This window comes from Lissotriton vulgaris, chromosome 7 (genome assembly GCF_964263255.1).
Source record: "Lissotriton vulgaris chromosome 7, aLisVul1.2, whole genome shotgun sequence".
Lineage (NCBI taxonomy): Eukaryota > Metazoa > Chordata > Amphibia > Caudata > Salamandridae > Lissotriton > Lissotriton vulgaris.
The window spans coordinates 160,384,186-160,402,701 of NC_141695.1; the positions used below are offsets into that span (position 1 = coordinate 160,384,186).

Consider the following 18,516-nt stretch of genomic DNA (forward strand, 5'->3'; position numbering starts at 1 on the left):
TAGTATTTTGTGACCACAGACAAGTTAGGGCCAGGGCAGGAAGGCAGGAAATTCTAAGCACCTCTGGGCGTGGAAACCTCCAGAACCTTCTCCTACTTCAAAGTGGGCACCAGGTATAAAAAATGGAACCTCAGACCCAACTCTTCACTACACCTCTGGACCAGTGGAAGACTTAAAAGAACTGCTGCCCTGCTCTGCATTATAGACTGCTACTCTGTTACCCTGCTGCCTTGGTGAAAAGAGCTGGACATGCATATTGAACCCAGGACCAGCAGATTGATTCCAAGGGCTAGTGGGCTGACCTCCTGATCAGAACCTCAGGGAAAGAAAAAGCTCCAGGCACCTTTAACCTGGCAAGTGGACTCTGTCTGCTATGATTCCTACCAACAAGTGGTGCCACCCCAGTCCTGCACCCTTGGATGTGGGCCTGAAGGTGCTCTACCAGCCCAACTGTGGTCCTGTGAGCAGAAGTGATGCAGTGCAACTCATTTCCTTGCAGCCACTTCTGAATTGCCGGTGCATGACATATCAGTAACGCAGGATCTCACAATGATCCGCAAACCAGGGTTTACTTTGTTCAGCGGGCCTAAGCACTCGATCATGGCTGGCCTGAACTTCTTACTTTGCCTGTTCTGGCATTACCAGATACCCCCCGGTTGTGGCGTGTTGCTTTTAGGCACTCTTTTCACATAAGTCTTTAAAATGGCATATCTCCAGTTCTACTAATTGGATTTTTGTTGTTTGGATCTCAAAAACTATTGTTAAATTTTACTCTGTTTTTCTAAATTAGTGTGGGATCTTTCTTGTGTTTTGTTCCCACTTTATTAATATTTGTAGTCCTGCATAAATACTTTACAGACTGCCTGTAAGTTAAGCCACACTGCTTTTGTCCCAAGCAACTATAGGGTTAAGCACAGGTTAATTTGCTTGTGACTTTACCCTGACAGAAATTGTGGTTTCTGCTTGAGTAGGGTTCCACTCCCCTCAACCAGTACCCCGATTTCCTACATTGGTGGCAGCAGTGGGATGTGGACTTGTGTATGTGCGGAGTCATACAGTGATTTTCTGTAACACTAAAATCCCAGATAAAGAAGTTGAGACAATTTCGAGTCTTTTGACATTCTCCATTGATTGGCTATTTTTGTATTTCAAATTCACCCTATCCTACCCAAGTGTGTGTGCCTGTAACCTTATCTGCAAGGATGGAGTTTGAGCTTGCCAACATGAATGTCTACGCTGTGGCTGAGCTCAAGGAGTTTTGTCAGGAGAGGGGGCTTGCAGTCAACAGGAGTACCACGAAACTGGAACTCATCGTGGCCTTGAGGGCCTGGGTGAGGCTCAGCAAGTACTGGCAACAGCAGAGGACCAGGATGATGAGGCAGATATGGATCAGTAAAGAGACGACCTGAACAAAAGTCTTGAATTGCAGCACCCGGAAGGGGGGTCAACATGCCGACGGGAGAGGTGATCCCTCCCAGGCCAGGGAGCAGTATATCTTCAAACAGCCTGTCCACAGAGGTGCTAGAGGACAGGAAGGCTGAGAGAAAGCTAAAACTTCAGCTGCCCAATCTCAAGTCAGAAACGTAGGAGAGAAAAGCTGAGGCTGAAAAGGCCTTAGCTGAAACGAAACTAGTCCTGGAAGAAAAACTTGTTGAGGAGTGACTGGCTCGTTAAAGGACAGAGAACTGGACATCAGAGCCAAACAGACTGAGTCCAGCAATAATGATGTCAGCTACCCCGCAATGCCCTCTAGAAAGTAAAGGATCCACATTCCAAAGGCCTAACTTTATTGAGGGAGATGACATTCGACAAGTTGTTTGAAGCCTATGAGGTTGCTTTGGAGATGAATAGGGTGCCTGAGGAGGATTGGGGGGAGTCTCTGGAGGCACATACCTAGTGAAGAGAGGGCCTCCCTGCTGGCCCTAGAGAAGAGGGACAGGACGATGTATCCCCCATGAAGGACACCCTTGTCAGTAAGTATGGCCTCACACCAGAAAAGTGTAGGCAGAGATTCAGGGACAGCCGGAGTCTTCCCAGGGACTACTGGGTGGATTCTGTGGATTCCTTTTGCATTGCCCTGGATGGTTGGGTGAAGGGCAGTAAAGTAAACGAATACCAAGGGCTGTACAATCTGGTAGCAAGAGTGCATATGTACAGTCTTTGTTTTGCAGAGGTGTGCCAACACCTGGTTGATGGTAAGCTCACAGACCCCAGGGAGCTCCAGAGAGCTTGATAAGGAGGCAGACCCCTGGCTCAGCACCAGGGCCTGCAAGGGGGTACCTGGGAGTGACTACAAGAAGCGTGGTTCAGGTTCTGCCCAGCAGAGGGACAAGCTGGTGAAGGAAGACACAGGCAAATCTCAGAATAAGGTTGGAGGAAAGGCTTCCCATTGTCCTTTCTGAGAAACCGGAAGAAGGTTCTGGTAGACGGTGGCCTAAGGTGCCCTATTTCTAACCTGCTGCTTTCACTGTTCTAAGTTAGGACACAAGCGAGGATACTGTCTGTCCAAAGAAACCACCCACTGGAGCAAACTCAACAGGAGTGGCCAATGTGGCCTTAGGGCTAAGTAGTCCCCAGGGGCAGGTCAAAGACCATGCCATGATCTCTTAGCTGGAAGATAGACACGAAGGGTGAGCTTGTGATCCTTGAGGGTGGAAGTCGTCACTTTCACCAGGTGAAGGAGAATGGGAACCCATCCACTGGAGCAAACTCAACAGGAGTGGCCAGTGTAGCCTTAGGGGTAAGTAGTCCCCAGGGGAGGGTTATAGACTATACATGATGTCCCTTAGCTGGGAGATAGACTCAGAGGTTGAGTTTGTGATCCCTGAGGGTGGAAGTCATCACTTCAACTAGGAGAAGGTGAATGGGGTCCCTGTCACTGCTTTGAGACACTGTGGCTAAGCAGACCCTGGCAGTGGAAAGGCTGGTTTCTCCAGAGCAGTACACCAGCGAGGTGTGTAGGGTAACCCAGGCCCAGGGGCAGGACTTTTTCCACCCCATCCCTGGAGTGGGGGCGGGAGGTGACCCAGAGGAGGGTCATAATTAGTCCCCAGATGACCATAGACTACACCCTTGGGAACGAGTTGTGCTGGTGTCAGGAGTGCTGGGAGGGGAGCTGTTTAGGGTGCCCTGGTAGTCCAGTTCATGGGAGGCCAGATGGGGGGGCGGAGTGAGGGAGGACTCCTCCCAGGTCACCTGATCAGTCTCAGGGTACCGACCCTGGGCTGGGGAACCAGCCTCATGCTACCACTCCTGGACTGGAGGGAAGGAGAGTGGAGGAATGGTGCCTAACACCCTGGGCTGTTGCCCCCCCCACACTCTGAGAAATCTCAGAGGTCAGGGAACCCTCAGGAGCCCATAGTGAACTCCTTGCCAGCTCCAAGGCTGGAAGATAGGTCTATCCGATGTTCACGCTTGCAGCTTTCACCTGGTAGTGGATAGTTTGGGACCTGGCTCTTGACACTAACAGCTGTCAGTGGCCTCTGTTGGTTACTTTTCTTAAAGGCAAATTTTCCTTGAGTGGGCAACAGACGTCTAATCCAAGAATGTGTAATGGGCCACATCCCCTTGTTGGCCATGGTGGTTCTGTCTGCCTACTGGGATGCATCGGTGAACAAGTTTAGGTTAGGGGCTTAACAAAAGGGGTCCACATATGAGCAGAAGGGTTCCCCCATTGGTCTGTCCATTTGGCTCAAGAGAATGTAGACAGATGGATCTAATTGAGTTAAAAATGGAGTAGAACTGATAAGTGGCACTGCTTGACAGAACCTTTGCCCATGTTCTATCATATAAGCAGGAAAGCCTATCGAGGTACTGATTAGTCTACCCTGGCTTTTGGCTGCATAGAGGTCATGTAGGATTTAGCCCTTTCTGCAGAGTTACCCCCAAACTTTCTTGTTCATCCTCCTGTTTTCTGAACCCTTTTCATGTTTGGCTTTTAGGACTGTGCACTTCACTACTGCTAACCAGTGCTAAAGTGCTTTGCTCTCTCCATTAAACATAGTGAATTTGGCTTTCACCCAATTGGTACAATTAGTTTACTTGTAAGTCCCTAGTAAAGTGGTACTACCTGTACCCAGGGCCTGTAAATTAAATGCTACCAGTGGGCTTGCATCACTTATTGTGCCACCCACGTATGAAGCCCTTTAAACATGTCTCAGGCCAGCCACTGCAGCCTTTGAATGTGTTTGAAGTGCCATTTTGACCTAGTGAAATAAACATTTTGACAGGACTAAACCTTCCTTTTCGAAGGGGGCGTGGCCAACCACCGAACATATGGTGGTCCATAATAGCGGCATTACCGTCCCGCGGTCCTCCGTCCGCGCCATATCGCCTGTTGAGAAACGGCAACGGCAGCCCAAAAACACTGAGGAGGTTTGCTAGATCTTGCGGACCAGAAATATTATCCGGAGAAACACTCATCCGGCACTTACATCTGTGGCAGCGGACGACGCCCGACAACACTGCTCAAAATGGCGGCTCCCGAATCTCGCTGACGAAGGGGACAACGCTGACCCCTTGTCGAAAAGAAGATTAGATCAGTGCACCATCGTCTTCTGGCTGCCTCAGAAGCAGGAAATGCCTATCGCCCCACAAGGCGCCAAAAAGAAAACAGAAGGTAGGCCGGGGCAGGCCAGGACCGACGACGCCCAGAATTGGAGGTTGCTGCGGGGTTCCACAACTATGTGACACCGAGGCTCGAGGGGCCTTTCTGGGAGGTCCATGGCTCAACGATGGGCCTGCAGCGGTCCCAACTAGAGAGGTCCAAGTGAGTGAATCGCTGCCTCCTGACTGTCCCAGGACCAAGGAGCGCCCATAGCCCCCACTGGACGTCAGGGTAAATGAGTGGCAGTGACCCGGGAGCGAACCGTGACTGGCGGCACCCATAATAGGAGGTCGCCGTGGGCGGCCCTACCTACGCGACACTTTGGCTTGGTGACCTACCCTGAGGAGGCACAGTTAAGAAATGGCCCATCGGGAGGTCCACTTGGATAAACCGCTACCCAAGACCACCCTGACACCAAGGAACGCCCATTGCTCACACCGGACGCCAGCGCAAGACGACAGCAGTGAGCTGCGTATGAGACTCTACTATCGGTGCACCAGGTGGGAATTAGCTGCGGGCGAACAGGCAGCACGGCACAGTGACCGGTGAGGCCCTTGGTGGGGTCGGGCTGCAGCGGAACAAGCGAGGGTGAATGCAGGTGACAAGCCAGGCCTTGCCAGGTATGGTCCGAGATCGCCGATCCCTCCTGGGACAAAACGAGGGAGTAAGCTACTGGGGCAATTACACCTGGCCGTCCCAGGAAAGCGGGCCACTTGCAACACATGCATCATCTAGCAACTATATCGCAAACGGCAAAGATACGGAACAGGACGAGGAACTATAAAAGGTGAGACCTCCATGCGTAGCCCTAGCCACAAGGAAACACGCCAAACATGGCCTAGACACCCCCTGGTCCGGTGTATCTGGACGCCACAACAAGGGGGCCCTTCGCTGGTCCCTGTTTCCCATAGTGAATTAACAAAGGCGCCAGGGTCCTATGCAACCCCACGACACAGTGGGCAAGTGAATGGCCTCATCAACACACAAAGCGCTGTTGGAGATCTGGATCAATTTGGGCTTGGAGCCCTTATTGGCTGGAACAGTGCAACTAGTGTTTCGTTGTGAATCTCTACTGCCCCCACCGATTTATAATTAACAAAAACAACACTGACCCTGCATGCAAAGTTAGGATGTTCTGAAGTGCCTTTGTATTTTCTTTAAAACACTATAAAAGCCTACATTTGAGGGGCCAAAGGCGCACCTACTGAAGTGGGAAGTGAATCAGGTGCGTAACGAGTGTCAGAACGAGCAGTGGAGCACAGCTGATAAAATTGACCACTAAGGCACCTAATGTGTGGACAATACCTACATGGACAAAACAGATTCACAAACTTACACCAGGTACTGGCACTAATACAAAATCAAAATGAGGCACACAAAGGGCAGAAACATGGACACTGAAAACACCAGTGCAGCCTTGGCCACCGTGCCTACCGAGATGGTTCCCCTACAGCCAACAGTGCACAACCGGTCAAACTTGACCTCATTTTGCTAGTAATGGAACAACAGCTGGGCTCCCTCACAGCAGACATTGCAATAATCTGAGACGACCATAAGAAACTTGTTGAGAAGGTGACTGCCAACAAAGTGGCACTACAGGAAATACTCCCAAAGCAAAAAGAACACTCGAACGAACTGGAGCAGATACAACACCAGCAAAGATGCAGAGGACGGGTCACACCGTAATAATGTGCGTATTATTGCCCTGCCAGAGAACTCGGAAGGCCAAAACGCGACGCTCTACATAGAAGCTTGGCTAAAATCATTGATGCCGCCGGGACGCCTGACTGACACTTTCTGCATTGAGAGAGCCCACAGGGTTCCCACTAGGAGGAGAGTACCGGGTATGCCACCTTGCCCTATAGTTGCTAGAGTGCAAAATTACAGAGACCTTGACCAGATATTGCAAGTGGCAAGAGAAAAAGCACCAATCATGAAAGACAATGTATGTATCTCCTTTTTTCCCAATTACACAAGTTACAACTGCAGCGGCAAAGGGTGCAATATCAAAGTAGAAAGCAACATCTTCAGGCTATACATTTGAAATAAGCGCTCTTATACCCGGCTAAACTCAAAATTATACCCAATCAAAAGAACAACTTTTTCGACACCCCAACAGAAGCAGGAGAATGGGTTGAACATACCTTCTCAGACCTACCTATAAATTCGGCCCACAGGCAGATGGAAGATTCACAAACCAGATGGAGGCAGTCCCAAGGGCAACCTTCCAAAGCCAAATGACACGACAAAGACTCAACCCCAACACCCGACCAGGCACTGGAAGGGCAGAGAAGGGACATCATATTTGCTGCCACTTTCAGAGACACAAGAGTAATTAGATATGATGAATCATATACTGGAGATGCAGCATAATCGGAGCCAGATCGTAGCCCACCACTGTTTTCTTCGTTGTCATCACAAACGGTGAACTGACTTCTCAACTAAATATCCACGCAAAGGTAAATTACATGGCCTGGTCGGACATTATAGAGGCACGCTCTCTGCGGTATGCCTTTCTGGGAGATGACTCCTAGTTTCCCCGCCGGATAAGGTAAGACAGTCGAGAACACAACCCACGAGAACTGTATACAACAGAGGAACTATATTAGCCCCTCACCATTGGGTCCCTGTCCTGGGTTGAGTACACCCCCTAGTCTGCTCCTTTCCTGTGGGAGGGGGGCAGGAGCCTAGCTGGGATTGGATAGGGCTCCCCATCTACAAGATGGCCGGAGCCTGGGGTCGTGCTTCGCCTCGTCTCCCCAACCTGAGGGGTGGGGTTGGCACAGGCTGGCACCCCCCCCTTCCTGACCTAGTTTTTCCTGCCAGTCTTCCCGCCAGAGTGGGGGTCAGAACTGGTGGGGGCCAGTTGCTGGGTACAGCAAATGATCTGGAGAAGCACTCTGAGGTGGCAGGCCTTTGAAGCTTCCCCCTGCCCATCCTGGGGGAGGAGACTTAGCATCTCGCCCAGGATGTGCATTGTTGCAGGCCAAGGAGAGCGGGGGGCTCTCCACCCAGGGTCCAGCAACATGTCTGCTGTGTGGCAGCCTCTGCAGCCACTCAGCCCAGATGTAGATTGTAGGTTAGGGTTTCAGTGGGCATCTCTAAGATGCCCTCTGGGTGCGTTTTCCATTAAATCCCACACTGGCATCAGTGCAGGTTTAATGTGCTGAGAAGTTTGGTAGCAAACTTGTCAGTCTTCAGTTTAGCCATTATGGTGCTGTGGAGTTCGTAATGATAACCTTCTAGCACCATATACTCATAATGGCATCACTGCACTTACAGTGCCCAGGAATGGCCCTGGGTACTGTAGGGGTACAGGGCTCATGCACTGGTGCCCACACCTCTGGCATAGGGCATCCAGCTAGAGGGGTGACTGAAGAATGCCAGGGCAGTGGGTTCTGTAGGCATGGCACACAGGGATGTGTGAAACACGGGAGTCCGCTGCACTCCAAAGGTGAATGAAGGTATTCTACTAGGTACTTCAGGGAAAGTTAAATCTTTTAGGGTGATCAGGATGCAGCCCCTACTGTCCTGGAGGGGCAGAAGATGTACAAAACGTAAAGGACCTTGTAGGCACAAGGTGGATAACCTGAGCACTCCTAGATTCGGTTTTATATTCCCATCTTAACTCCATTTCTGTTGACCTGCTTCACTCATTTCTCAACCATTTGCGCACCACGCACACCGGGTGAATGTTTCATATTTTCTTACCTTTTTCACGATATGGGAATTCAGTCAACCTTTCACTCCGTGTTTCAATCCGGCATTTTCACTTTGTCTGGGATCGGTTTCAACCTTGGACTTTAATATTCTATTTTTTCCCAAAAACTCGGCTCCTGACTTACCTATCCCCTTTTTTCCCACTTTTCTGCAGTACGACTTTAACCCCCTGACGAAGAGCACCCTGCTCGAAATGCATTGGGGACTTGGATTATTAATATGACGCCATGAATCAATTTTTGGAATATTTGGAAATCATTGCGTAAAATATTCTCATTTTCTCTACATGGAGACCTTTTGAATTGAAAACTGTTTACACAATGACACAAAGTGATTACAACTTTGGATAGTCTTACAACTTTGGATACATTTGCCTTTTTTAGCACATAGGAGTGCTCAGGTTATCCACCTTGTGCCTACAAGGTCCTTTACGTTTTGTACACAGGGATGTGTGCCATTTCGACTCTTGGTTTAGTTCTGTACTTAGGCACTCAGCCTGCAAAGGCAGTGTGTGGGTGCCAGGGTACAGGGGCCATGAGGTTGGCACAATACGTGCTGCAGCCCTCAGGAGTCTTCCCTGGTCACCATGCCCTGGGTACCTTGGGTACCATTTACTAGGGGCAGACAGGTGGCCAGAGATGCCAATTGGGTTTTGTTTCAGCACAGCTTTAGGGAAGGAACACAGGCCCTGGGTACCTGGTTGGCAGGAGCCCAGGGCACTCTCAGTCAAAGCACATCAGCAATTCAGAAAAAAGTGGGGGCATACCAAGGCAAGAAAGATGGCACTTTCTCACACACCTTCTGCAGGAATGCTACTTAAAATAGCACTTGTACACTGGAAGCAGGCATTAAAATACACTAATGTTACCCCTATGTATGCCCCCAATATACCACTATTGGGTATTCCCAATAATCGGGGTACACTTACTACCCGGAAGTTGGAACTCTGGTTGCAGACCAGAGTGAATACAGTGGGAGACCTCCTTGGGGACAAAATGTTACTCTTGCATACAGATATCACGAACGAACAGGGGTCACTGAAGCACTATTTTTAATACATACGAGTCTTGTGCGTTATATTAAAGACATCCCCACTAACTGCAACATGCACAAAATGGAATCAAGACATTGACAGACCGCTATCAGACAAAGATTGGGCAACGATACTTGAATACTCAAAATCAGAATCCAGGCAAACCTGTTTTAAATGTATTCAGTATATGATAACTCAGAGAACGTATTTTACTGGGCACGGAATACATGCGATCTTCCCTAATATTACGCCGTCTTGCACCAGGTGTCCCGACGCAGGTCGCAGATCTCATACACATGCTTTGGTGTTGCCCGGGCTAAGGTGATACTGGAGCGGAAAAACTGACACCTTAAAGCAGGTTGCGGAGATACTGGTTGGCATACAATAGAATACTGAATTTTACCGTCGAAGGAAAGAATACAAAGTACGAGCCAAATTTGCTGATCTGGCTTTGTTACTTACTAAGCGAGGTATTACTAGGAGGTGGAAATCCCCCTTGGCCCCAACACTACTCAGCTGGAAAGAGGAAGCCTACACCCTTTGAGGTTGGCCTGAAGGTGTTCTGTCATCCCAGCTGTGGACCTGTTAACAGAACCAACGCAGCATGATGCATCACCTCACAGCGTGCTGCACTTCCCAGATGCAGGACCATGCTTTGCAGCCTGCAGCTTCTTCTGAATCGCCACTTCACAACGCATCCTCGACACTATATCTTGCAACGGTCCACAACCCAGGATTTAAGGTACTTTGTTCAGCTGACCTAACTTGGTCCCTGTAAACGACCATCACTCCATCGTAGTTGGCCTAAACTTGTGACTTTGTCCCAGTCTGGCGCTACCAGAAACCCACAGCTTTGTGCTTTTAGGCACTATTTTCACCTAAATATTTAAAACTGCATACCTCTGTGTCTACTAATTGGATTTTTGTTGTTTTAATCTCAAGTAATCTATTAAATCTTCCTTTATTTTTTTAATTGGTGTGGGATTTTTCTTGTGTTGTGTTTCCACTTTATTACTGTTGAAGTACTGCATACATACTTTTCACATTGCCTCACTGCTTTTGTGCCAAACTACCAGAGGATTAAGCACAGGTTATTTGGGGTTGCTTGTGACTTCACCCTGACAGAAATTGTGGTTTCTGCTTGAGTGTTTTCAGTCTTCCAAATCTGTAACCCAATTTCCTACAATGATGTAAAGTTTCTAGTGGAGGATATTGTTGTGATTAGCATTTTGATGACTGTCACAAGTGGTGTTGTCACTGATGCTGAGTGGTTGCACGCTGTAGATGAGGACGAAACTCTATAAAAGGCTTATTCAGCTAGTAAAAGGCAGCTTGCCAAAGTCCATGTGTGGATGCGTATTGGCATATTTCACTGAACTGCCGTAGTCAATGATACTGTACACTTTAGTTGTACCTTTGTTCTTGTGGTCCAAAGTTGTGGAATTAGCATGTGAGGGCCACATTAGTTTGTGAGACATGAAGCGAAGGATATGAGTGGTATTTTGGTGGCTGAGTTTGGCTAAGTCTGTGGAGCAATTTGTGAAGATATGCATGTTGTATTCTACGAGCGACAAGTCACAAGTTACTGTGTCTAGCACTGTGGCGTCAATTTTTGTGCTGGAAAAGGTCTGCTCTAAAATTGTGGTTGATATTATTGTTGCTTTCTATTTTGTAAGGGATGTGGTCATGCATGGAATAGTAGTAGTAGTTATTGATTATTATGCTTGGTTGTCCAAGGTTTTGTTAGTAGTGAAACTGCATTCATAGTCAAGCAATTTTTAGAAAATATATTTTCTAAAGAAGAAGTGCCTCATGAAATTGTCACTGGAACAGACCTCTATCCATTTTTAGAGAGTTGGGAGATTTCATCAGGGGCCAGAGGTCACACATGTTACCACTTGTTTGTACCATCCCAGAAACAATAAGCTAGCCGAACGATGCAACAGGGTCATCAAAAATAATATTCAGTTGTATTTGATTAATGCATTAGATTGGGTTCGAAAACTAAAGAATTGGTTGTGGGCTACAAGCATCACTCCAAATGTCAAAAGCAAAGTTTCAACTTTTGTGTTGTAGAGGGGAAGAGTACTGGGTTTCAAAAAGAATAGGTTGTGTCTGGAGAAAAGAGAGTTCTCTCTCAGGGGATCTCCAGTGATAATATTATGCACTAAATAGCCCCGCCCACGTCCAAGGAACTGGGAGCAGTTCTTTCGAAATCACATCTACTTCGCCTCACTTCAGAAAGGCCAAGAAAATTACATGACAGAATTTGTCCTCATATCAAGATAGCACTGACAAGCTAAATGACCCGTCACCCATAGCGGCACCTCAGTGTAATCACTCGTTCTGCCGGTTCCAGTACCAACATACCACTCCACTTTGAAAATTCTGCCAAGCATACCCTCAGTGTCCAAAAGACAAATCCAGTATACCACTTGAGCCACTCTGTTGCACGGCGAGATGGATCAGTCCAGCGCTTGCAGATCCATCTCCTGGCTAAAAGTACAGGAGAAAACAACAGGCCCCTCTGTTCTTTACTCAAAAGGCTGAGTGAGACCATATCCACCCGCATCAGAACCAGCTCTAGACTTAGTTTGATATTGACCCATTAAAACATTCTCAACGTCCTCCTAAAACCCTCTGTCCTGAAACAGGTGAAACATTAATGTTCATTGTTAGCTTTTAAATGGCCACACCTTTGACATCTGGGGGTCGGAGATTGTACAAACTTTGCAATCTTTTCAAGGGCACAATATAGTCTGTTGATGGTGAAAAAGTAATTTTGCCTCAGATTAGCTTGCTTGACCACAGATTACAACAACTTCAAAGATGTTTGCCACATAAATTGTAGCTCAGCCTTCAGGATGATTCCTTCTGATACTGACTTTGGAACCACCATTTTTCTATCTTCGGCATCCAAAAACTTCCAATACCAGATGGCAACCTCCTTACTTTGAGGCCTCATATCCTGTAATAAAGACTAATCTTGGCAAGTGTTCCCTATCTCCTGAGTGACAGGAAGACAGCTGAAGATATTTGAACCTTGATAAGGAACCCCCAATCCTAACTTCTAATACTACCCCAGGTAGTACCCCCTGTACTGAAGGCAGTTCCCCCCAGGTAGCTATTCCGGCCCTCCTTAATTTAAGGCTCAACCCATTCTGCAAACACTCTGGAGTACCTGGGGAATCCCAAATGGGTGGAAACTCTTTGAAGTTACAAATATCCAGGATCTTGGTGACTGCCTTTAAAGTCTTTAACCTTTTCGATGCGCCGGACTGCACTCGGCCGTCCGATGTTGTGGTGGGCGGGTGCATCGGGCCGTCCGAACTGCGCACACATTATTTTTTTTCTGCCACGGCGAAGTGGTTAACCATACTTTTTAAAAACATTTTGGGGGACCAAACCTATATAGGAACCCTGTGTATCCCAACTCTCTAATCATCTCTGCTAAAATCACCCCCATGTTGAACTGTCTGGAGTACCGAAAAGCATCCTGCAGTTTTTAAAGGGGGCCAGGCAGGGCAAGGCCCCCCTTCAATAGTCTGCACTTCAACTTTTTCCACGCTAGCCTTCCCCCACCTGAGGCCCATATAAAGCTTTTTATTTTCCCCAGAATCTTGTCTATAGCTGATCTTGGGAATGTGAGTGGGATGCAATTTAGAAGATATGTCAGCTTGAGAAGAATCAACATTTTAATCAAATTCACTCGCTTCTAGATTTTTAATAAAAAATTCTTCCATCTGGCGAGTAAACATCCACCTCCTTTGTCATCTTCCTAAGATTGTGCAGCATTAATTCCTGCAGGGAACAGACAATTAAAACACCCAGGTACTTAATCTCCACCTGTGCCTTCCCTGTCCAATCTGCAACATTCCAACACATCACCTCCGACTCAGAGTTGCTCACTAAATACCCCAATGAGGACCCAAACTCTTCCACCATCCTTTCCACCCTAGGAATAGTCAGAACAGAGTCCGATGTATAAATGACCAAATCATCTGCACATAACACGATCCTATTGCTATAATGTGGGGAACAGAAGGGAATTTACCTGAGTGTCTCTTCTAAGTAGCTGGGCAAATGGCTTGATGTAAATATCAAAAAGGAGAGGAGAAAGAGGGCAACGCTGCTGCGTATCTCATCGAAAATCAAAACGCCTAGCCAATGACCCATTGAGCATAATTCTGGTTGACAGACAATGTGACATTTGACATATAAATGTTTTGCAGCCTTAAAGGCTATATTGCCAATGTTTATGAAATTACTTGAAATGTTAGGAGAAAAACAGAGTCCAACCCTTAACTTAAACAAGAATAACAAGTGATTTTTTAAAAACACAAAAACTTTTTGCTTCTTTTTAAAGTAATCTAAGGAATAATACATAGCACTGGAGCCTGCATAGGTTGCAGCATTGAAAGAATGTAAATAGAACATTGTGCCATTAAGGGCCTTCTGACCTCCAATGTCCCATCATGCCCTGGAGGTGGCCGTTTACTCAGTTCTTTTTGAGATTTGAATCAGTTGTATAGTGATATACATGTATTATCTCTTCCATCGGGGAGGAGTGAGTGTTGCTTATGATTTTAATGGAGATTTCCCAGAGAGAGAACAAGGATTACAGGTAAGAAACCATTGATTCTGGCTCAGGGGATCTCCATAAATAATCATAAGCACTGAATAGCAAGCTTACCCCCCCAAAAGATTCCACAAAGGAAGAGATAACATAGGAGAAAAGTAAAATTAGGCCAACAAACTCTTTAGAGATGCTTGCCTCACCTAGGCATCAGCCTTAGCATCTGAATCAAGGTAAGTGTCTTGTAAAGGTGTGAACTGATCTCCAACTTGCTGCCTTGCAAATCTCAGCAATTGGGATGCTCCTTAGCAAAGCAGCTAAGGTGTAGTGGGTCCTAGGTTTGCTTTTTGTTAACTAAGGATTTTGCAGCAGACAATCCATCTACATAAAGATTGTTTGGAAGTGGCATTATTGTCCATAGAGGACCATAGTTGACAAAGAGTTGTTTTGATTTTCGGAATAATTTTGTTCTATCTAGAGATAACTTCAAAACCCTTCTAACATCAAGAGTGTGGAGAGATCTCTCTGCAGGAGAAGAGAGGGGCTGAAGGAATGTCGGTAAAGTAATAGTCTGATTGACATGAGAATCTGAGACCACCTTAGGGAGAAATTTAGGATGGGTCATCATCACTACCCTGCTGCTGTGGCATACTGTGTAGGGTTCATGTGAACCGAGAGCCTGTATCTCGCTAACTCTGGGCTCAAATGCTTCTTCTTTTCAAACTGATTCACACGAGCCCTCAAACTCCAGACTTGTGCATCCATAAACTTGCTCAACTATGCATATGCTAAAAGAGGATACATATTTGGAAGCACTTACCTGGATCTCCTTGGTGTGGAAGGCGACAATGAGGAGCAGAAGCAGTCCTGTACAGAAGCTAATGGCACACCTCATAATGAAGAAATACACATACCACTGAGGAACAAAAAAGAAAAAGCCTAGTGTTAGAAGGCAGAGCATGTCTTGTACTTCAAAAGCCAATCTTCTAGACAAAGCAATAGGAAATGGGTGGGAGTCAGGGAAGGGGTAGCAAGAATGTGGTAATTGAAACACAATTTGTTTTAGGGTACTTTTAGCAGGAGTTCTCTGTGTACTACAGAGGATCATTTTTAAAGACACTTCTTGCCAGATTTTACAGAGAGCACTTCCTTTGAGCTCCACCTCCTGCCTTTTTAACATCACCCATTGCAGAGAACAGACTGGTGTCTCGGTACTCCTGATGTATTTCAATCCCACTCTCTGCATCTATGCATTTATGTCTGTAGTTTGTATGTGTATAGGAGGGCTGTACAGGGTCAAAGGCGATGATACAGCCAATATGTGACTGTTTGGAGGGTTAACTGGGCTCTGAGAGTCGAGTTAGACTGTTACTTTATCCTCCTGCAGATGACGGGATCACACCCCACCAGACAGCATAAGTTAAGGAAAGGATACAAGTTAAGTACCTCTGCCTCGTACAGCAGTATGTGAACAGGTCTATATTTTAACCTGCATCACTGGTGCCTGTTCATTCTCATGCAGTTAACAAGGTCAGTCACAACATGCAGTCCTCACATGGAGGTCTTGAGTCTGTCTGTCACACCCAATGCGGGTCACCATACACAGGCTCTGGGTGTTTGCAACTGGGTAACCTCCATCCTGCCACATGTACACAGTAGATTCTCTTACCTTTCGGAGTGTGAGCAAATAGGCAGTTCAGCATGGCTAGTACTGAGAGAGAGTGAAAGTAATCAATCCTCTTTTGTGGCAGTTGGGACCACCCATATAATCAGCATACCAATTACTCTTGTATAGAATCCTGCCTATACGTCTTGCGGCGTGCAGTACCTAGCCAGTCTCAAGCTCCTAATAGCGTTAGTGTAGCCTCACCTATGTCCAGTCTCACTCACTGGTGTGGTGGCCTTCACAGTGAGCCATGCTTTGCAGCTCACTGCTGGACAAGGCAGCCGTATGCAGTTTTGATGAGGCGCAATAGTGTGTGTAGACTGTTTTTGATAAAATCCATCGTAGAGTAAGGTCCCCAGAGAAGGTCCTGATACTAGCAGGCACCACAGGGATTCCCCATGGTGGTGACTTCTATGCTACAATAGCACAATACATTTATCAACAACAGGTAACTAACCTGCACACACTCTAAAATTCAAGATGTTTTTTTGATAATCCATTTTATTGTTTTGAAAAGCAAACAGTAAATCAGCATTAGACACGGAAAATGATGAACCATTAGCATTTACAGGAGCATAGCATCTCATGAGTCACTTCCTCTGAAGGTATTCACAGATACAGTAACTGAGCAGTGTATTTTAATCATTTCAAAGCCATTTTCTCCACCCGTTACGGCATTTCTTGGGGCATCCTCTGGCTGTATACTGGGTTTTTTCTTGGGTCGCACACCAGTCTACCCCCCTCCGCCTCTTCCCGAGGCCAGGTGGGTCCGGACATTTTCCACGCCGCCGCTATTTCGTGTTTAGCTACAGTCATGGCTGTGTTACAAAATAGTTTTTCATTCCTGGACCCATCCAGTCCATCTGTGATCCCAATAGAGAGTGACGTGGGTCATGCGGAACCACCCAACCCAGGACTTCTGTGAGCACCTCCTCGATATCACCCCAGAATTGCGCCAAGCGGGGGCATGACCAGACTATATGGAAAAAGTTGGCTGGGGCATGGCCACACCTTGCACAGGACACATCCGGGCACAGGCCTACCCGGTGAAGGCGCAAGGGGGTGAGATATGCAGCGTGCAAGTAGTATAGTTGAATCAGTATGAGTTTGGCGGACGCGGTGACCGTCTTGGGTGCCATGAGGGTGTCACACGAGTCTTCTTCGTCAAGGGGACCCACCCACTCTTCCCATTGGTCTCTCAACTTGTCCAGTGTAATGGGGTTGTTGTTGACCAAAGATCGGTAAATGCGAGAGATACCCCCTTTGTCCAAGTCACCCTGCATAGTCTGTGCCTCGGGAGGGCTATACTCAGCGAGCCTAGTATTGTCTGTGATATGAGCGTGAAGGGCATGCCGCAGCTGTAAGTATTTGTAGAATTGGGATGGGTGGAGGGAGTAACGGGTCTGGAGGTCTTGAAATAAACACATGTGGCTGCTAGCCAGACATCTCCAAGTTGTGAGATTCCAATAAGGTCCCATGATTTAAACCCTTGCAGCCCACTAACCTCTTGGAGCCAAGTGCCCTGCCAGACGGGTGTACATTGGGTCAGCTTGTACGTCCAGCAAGTGTGACGCAATGAGGCCCACCAGGCCAACAGCACAGAACGCGTTGCATCCGGTAGCGGAGTTGGAATGGACCTCCCGTATATCAGTGATTGGATTTTGGGTAGACCTAGTTCGCTCAGCTCGAGTCGGTAAGCAGGATCAGACTAACCCCCGTTGAACCAGTCGTGGATAACTAGAAGACGTGCAACCAAGAAATAGAGATAGAGGTGCATCATCCCTGTACCCCCGTCAAAGGAGGGAATCTGACATAGGGTCAGGGCCAAGCGCGTCCTCCCCCAGCTCTCGAAACCAGGCCAAAGGAAATCAGAAGTGGGAGTTCTGGAGGACATAAAGAAATCTAGAGAGGATCATCATTTTGAACAAGGTGACCCTCCCCAGGGGATACAGTGGCAGCGTCTTCCACTTTTGAAGATTCGCTTTAACCTTCTTCACCAGTGGGGTGATGTTGAGAGACCTGCCCAGTTCAGGAAGAAGAGTGACCCATATCCCCAAATATTTGAACGATTGATGCCGAAGCGGTATGGTGGACTGACAATCATAACAGTCCCTGGATAGGTGCAGTGGGACCAATACCGACTTCCCAGGGTTCAGCCGGAGACCGGATGCTTGCCTGGAGGACTGCAGGATCTGGAGGCAGTGCGGTCCCAATAAGGCGGGTTCGGCCAAGAAGAGCAGGACATCATCCGAATATAAGGCAATCTTGTCCCCCTCTGTTCTGGGCCATTCCCACCCATGAATACGTGGGTCTCTAGTTGGCAATGGTTTTCACCTTTGGCCAAATAGGGACCCTTACTTCTAAGTAAGGATAAGGGGATTACACTCCTTAATAACCCCTGCTCACCCCCTTGGTAGCTTGGCACAAGCAATCAGGCTTATCTCAGAGGCAGTGTGTTAAGCATTTGTGAATATACACAGTAATACAGTGAAAACACTACAGATGGACAAAACACAGGTTTTATAAAAATAAGTATTCTTTATATAGACTTAGCACAGACCTCAACCGACAAAAATCCAAAATACTACATGTAAGATTACTTAAAGATGATAAACCGTTGCTTAGTTCAAGTTGATGATAAATGCGACAAAGTTCCCAACAAAGTACCTGGATGTGTAACGCAAAGTAAACAAAAGGCTCGCAAAAGGGGAGATGCGTCAGTTCCGTGACCTGGGTGAGATGATGCGCCATGCCTCAATGTTTGCGCAGAGTAGGGGATGTGTCGTGATTCTTACCAGTGCGGAGGTGATGCGTAGATTCTCGGCCTGTGGGACCGTTGCGGTGCGCAAGATGGCACCTTGATACGATGCGATGATCAGGGTCTGATGCAAGAAGATGGCGTCTTTCATGCGGCA

At 47.3% G+C, this 18,516-nt stretch overlaps 1 protein-coding gene across 1 annotated transcript in view; it reads right to left on the reverse strand.

Moving 5' to 3' along the window:
* KCNN4 (potassium calcium-activated channel subfamily N member 4) overlaps positions 1-18,516 on the reverse strand; it is a 453,327-nt gene that overhangs the window by 254,347 nt on the left and 180,464 nt on the right. The window contains exon 2 of the mRNA XM_086929858.1: positions 14,756-14,851. Coding sequence (XP_086785984.1) covers positions 14,756-14,851 — 96 coding nt within the window. The remainder of the gene's footprint in view (positions 1-14,755; positions 14,852-18,516) is intronic.